Source organism: Buceros rhinoceros, unplaced genomic scaffold (genome assembly GCF_000710305.1).
Source record: "Buceros rhinoceros silvestris isolate BGI_N320 unplaced genomic scaffold, ASM71030v1 scaffold18941, whole genome shotgun sequence".
In the NCBI taxonomy this organism is placed as follows: Eukaryota; Metazoa; Chordata; class Aves; order Bucerotiformes; family Bucerotidae; genus Buceros; species Buceros rhinoceros.
In genome coordinates this window covers 81,237-85,790 of record NW_010393930.1, presented here as the reverse complement: position 1 = coordinate 85,790, position 4,554 = coordinate 81,237, and the positions used below count along the sequence as shown (strand labels likewise).

Here is a 4,554-nt window from a genome sequence, read left to right as displayed (position 1 = left end):
TGGGGGGGAGGGGACGGAGGGACAATGTCTCAGCAGATTTGGGGCCAGGCTATTACAAAATTTTAGCAGGGCTGTGTTTCAAGACTCAAAGAGAAGCCCCCAATTTAGGTGCTGAAGCAGAGCTCTGGACTTCAACCTTATTTCTTGAAAAACGTTATTATTATCTAAACCTTATTCCTAAAACCTTTTTTTTTTTTTTTAATGAGAATTAAATATAGCGTGGGCATTTTTAAGATCCTGACATTTTGATGAATCATACAACAACTCAGAGATGATTCATCATAACTCTGAAAATGGTTATTTTGGCATTAGCCCGGTTTCACTGGCTGATTTCAAGTGAAAAACAAAAACAACATAAAAACTTTCATAAAATGCTACTTAAAGAGTGCAGCAAATGACAAATAGTGAAGTCTGCCAGGGAGGTTGTTTTTTCTGAATAGGATGATAAAACCAGAGTCAAATAGCGGGAGGAAATTATGAAGTAACCTATTGGTCCTGCAGCAGCCCTGTGGCACAACGTGTGACAGTCTGCAAATCTTGGCACCCGTTCCTGGAAAATTGGATGGTTCTTGTAATTTTATGTGGCAATGAATGAACGAACTATTGTAGAATTAGTCACTGCAGGAAAACAGGGGAAAAAAATCTCTTTTCATGTCAGATTTTATGAGATGGAAAATGTAGATGAAACAACAGTACCTAGACTGCAGTTAAGGAACACAGTAATGTTTAGTAACAGGCGTGCTTATCTCAAGGCATATGCTTGAGCACCAATGTACGTGGCAAGGAAAGGGAAGTATGTCATACTAGCTGCAGAACTTTCTGTCCTGTCTTTAAAAGGCTCCAGAAAAAAGGTGGCCTTAAACCTATTTTTCGTCACCTTAATCCTCCAAGTTTTGCCAGTGATGAAAAAAACTAAACCCCAATAGTGAGATTTATTTCAATTGCACAGCTTTGAAAAACGACTGTTGCAGTGCAATAAACCATCGTGTAGTTACAAACCTCTGAGCGGCTGGGAGCATCTACCTAGCTGAGGTAACATTGCTTCGGTTTTCCCTGGAGGAATCCGACAGAGAATTCACTCTGACTCACTCCTGCTAAACTCTCACAGCCTGCCTCCCTTGCTCTTTCTCCTTTCTGTTATTTACACCGTGGAAGGAGGTCAGCATTTATTCTCAGGCACCTGATTTAGTGCTTTTTGAGAGGACCGCACTTCTATGGGAATTATCTTCAACAACAGTGGCGTTATGAGCAGTCTGGAACCACAGCCACCGAGGTGAAACTACACCTGGTGTAGATTTCATCACTCCATTAATTGCAGTAGTGTTAACAGGATTTCTGTTATACAGTAGCTGCTGAATTTTAATAGGATTTCTATGGACCCATGTTAATTGAAATTTCATTTTCAACCAGTTGAAAGGAACAGTTGAGCAAGAGATACAAGATTCATGAATGCCATTAGTTCGTTAATATTATTCCACCCAAACCAGCGTTACTCTGGCATCAGATTATTACCGTGCCATACACTGGGTCGCTGCAACCTGAATTTCTTCATTGTTTAGTAATTACCTGGATAGAATTGCTTACTACATCATTTTCACAGCCACAGTTGTTAGTTTGAAAAACAAAATAATATTTGTGTCTTTGTTGCTACTGGTAGATTGTTGTCAATAACTTCGCTGCCTGCAACAAGGGAAGCAGTCCCCGTGCAGTGACTTTACGGCAGCTTTTAATTGCAGAGCACCCCTGGGCTTGTGCCCCTGCAGAGCCGGAAGGAGGAATTGCATAATCAAGGGGCTTTATGAAGGCAAGGAAAACCCACAACCCAAGGAAACAAATAAAGTAAGAGCATTAGGGAGGTAGGCACTCCTGGAAACAGCTCAGGGTATCTTAAGATACATCTTGGGTGTCAGTTCTGCCACTCCACGGGGTTATCATCCCTTTCCATTGACTGCAAGGGGAATTGAGGGACCCTATCTGCATGAACTTTAAATATGGATATATAAGTGATATGCTGAACAGGCAGACCCAATTATATAGGTGAAACTCCACCTTCTGATCAGCTGTCAGTGTTTTTCTTCTCGTGTGGCTTTTTTTGAAACGTGTAGCCTGAAGTGCAGTACAGGAGAAAGCGTGGAAATGATCAGTGAGAAAGCAACAGGGAGTTTATCCAGGGTGGATGTTGTTGTTTGATCAAGTGGAGCGGCTTTGGAACGAGGATGAATGTGAAACAAAGTGGTAAACAGGCAAATACCCAGTGCTACCTGTGAAACAGTATGTTCTTAAACTGTAAATAGGATAGGAACACTTTGTTCCTGCTTCAGTCCTTTATTATGTTACAGCAAGCCTTGCTCCACAGTGCTCTCTGCTGGAAGTTTACTATATTATAATTTTCTGTCAAAATTACAGTGATTCTAGGGTTTTTTGGTTGTGTGGTTTGTTTTTTCTTTTTGTATTCGCTAATTAGGTAAAATTGTATTAGTCAGTTCTTCTAAATAATTTATTCCCAGTGCGATTTATCAGGTGGCTATGTATTTTCACTTCAAGTTAAATCAACAGTATGCGGTAAAGACATAAAAGCCTGTCATGGGAATGCAGAGGAAGTGCAATCCATTCTCAAGAACATCAAATCTTCAGTAGTGAACGTGAGCAGATAACAGAGCTTCATCCTTGTCTTGCTGTGGGGAACTACACAGTACGATGTCTAAATACGTGCCCTGTTGAAAACTGGCAATGTGAAATGTACTTCTGAGGTTTTTTGCAGCATCCTCACATGTTATACATTTCTCTCTTGTGTCCAGCAGCAGGTCGATGACTTTTTGAATGCCTACTGCTCAGTGCCAGAGAGCATCCAGAAGGAGAGTGGTTGGGAAACGCAGACGTATGTCCATTTCTGTGATGGCCAAGGAGTGGCGCTGACCCTCAAGCCAGAGCACAGGGTGGAAGATGTTTTGTCATTGGCATGCAAGGTACTAATTTTTTTTTGTGTACAATTGCACCTTGTTAACAGCTGAGCACTTGAGAAGGGATGTAGTATATCAGAGGATGCCTAAATAGCAGGAGCATAATTCCAGCACCTCCCTGTACTGAGGCACATTGCTCTGTTTGCTTTAGTTGTGTTATTTATGTGCTGTAGGCAAGGTAGCAGGGCTGTGCAAAGGTTTTTCAAGAAGCATTGCTTGAGACAGTGCGCAATGAATACTTAAGGAGCAGTGACAGTTTGCCAGGTAGTCAGCCCCTGGGAAGTATCAGCACGTGTCAGCTCTGTGTTGCCATTGCAGTGAACCCAGTTGTTCTGTGCAAATTTATCACAGAAGAGAAACAGGGACTGGTGGAGATAATGCCAGAGGATTAAGACATTTAAGATAGTTGTGACAAAAGCTATCATACATGCTTCTTAAGGACCTGTTTAAGCTTTTAATTAAATACCAGCTCTACTTGTGAATTTCAAAGAGTGCATTCAGTTCTGGAAGTCATTGCCAGCAATTTGAGAGGGATTGCTGTAAATCTTGAGACAGAAGACTGAGTCACAGGTTGAAGGTAAAGTAGAAATACCAATTTTAAGTACAGACAAAAGACCAGCACCTCTAGAACATTGCAACATACCTAGCACGTTTGTCTGCACGTGTCAGTGTTTGAATTTAGCGCTTTGTGATCCATTGTGTCATTTAAATTATACAAACAAGCTTTTTGGAAAAACTAACCTTTTACTCCCAAGTTTGGTTTTCTGACAAGTGGTAAATACAGTTTATTTACTTCACAAGTAAAGGAGAAAAACAGGGAAAAAAGGAGTCCTGCTGTGTACAAAATCCAGCTGTAGCTTTTAGCTTAGGTTAGTGTGAACTTTCAGGTGGCTCATTCAACTGGCTTGAAGTTAATGAATTTTGAGGCTTCTAATGGAGGAAAGGACCCATTTTAATGACACTCTGCACGTGGTAGTGTTGTGAACAAACAAGGAAAAAAAAATCAATAAATTAGACAAGTTTTTAAAAATCCAGGGTGAACTATAGTTTTTAAATCAAAATAAGCACACTGATCTATCGAAGTCGTGATGCATCTCTGTACCATCACTGAGAATCAATTACTTGCTCGTTGCTTTTCCTGGTGTAGTCTGAATCCTGGAGAAACTGTTTACTGCTTGGCTTTACTTTTGAAAAATTCACTGTAGTCAGGCTAAAGGGATTGTCTGAGACATGATATGACCACCAGATGGCATGGTAGAGCTAAAACATTTGGAAGTCGTTACCGTGACATGCGAGACCCCTGAAAGAGGAAATTAAATTTATAAACGTAAAATTAAGTTGAAAAGGAAATTCCTTTCCCCTCTTACTCCATCATTCCAAAGTATCTGTAATTGCTGACTTTTAATTTTCATTGTCTATATCACATGAAAATTTAGTTTTAAATTATTTGATTTTTTCTTAAACATTTTGCTGTTTTATTTTTTCTTTCAATTCTGTGTGTAAAGCTTTTCATAAGCATTCCCTAATGCTGAATACTTTCTGCTTATCTGTCCTGGTTCTTTTCCTTCTTACATTTTCAGTCTGCTCTGGTGAA

The 4,554-nt window shown here is 40.1% G+C and overlaps 1 protein-coding gene across 1 annotated transcript in view; it reads left to right on the top strand.

Annotated features, from left to right (window-relative positions):
• TIAM2 (T-cell lymphoma invasion and metastasis 2) overlaps positions 1 to 4,554 on the top strand; it is a 92,274-nt gene that overhangs the window by 33,874 nt on the left and 53,846 nt on the right. The window contains exon 8 of the mRNA XM_010145070.1: positions 2,802 to 2,966. Coding sequence (XP_010143372.1) covers positions 2,802 to 2,966 — 165 coding nt within the window. The remainder of the gene's footprint in view (positions 1 to 2,801; positions 2,967 to 4,554) is intronic.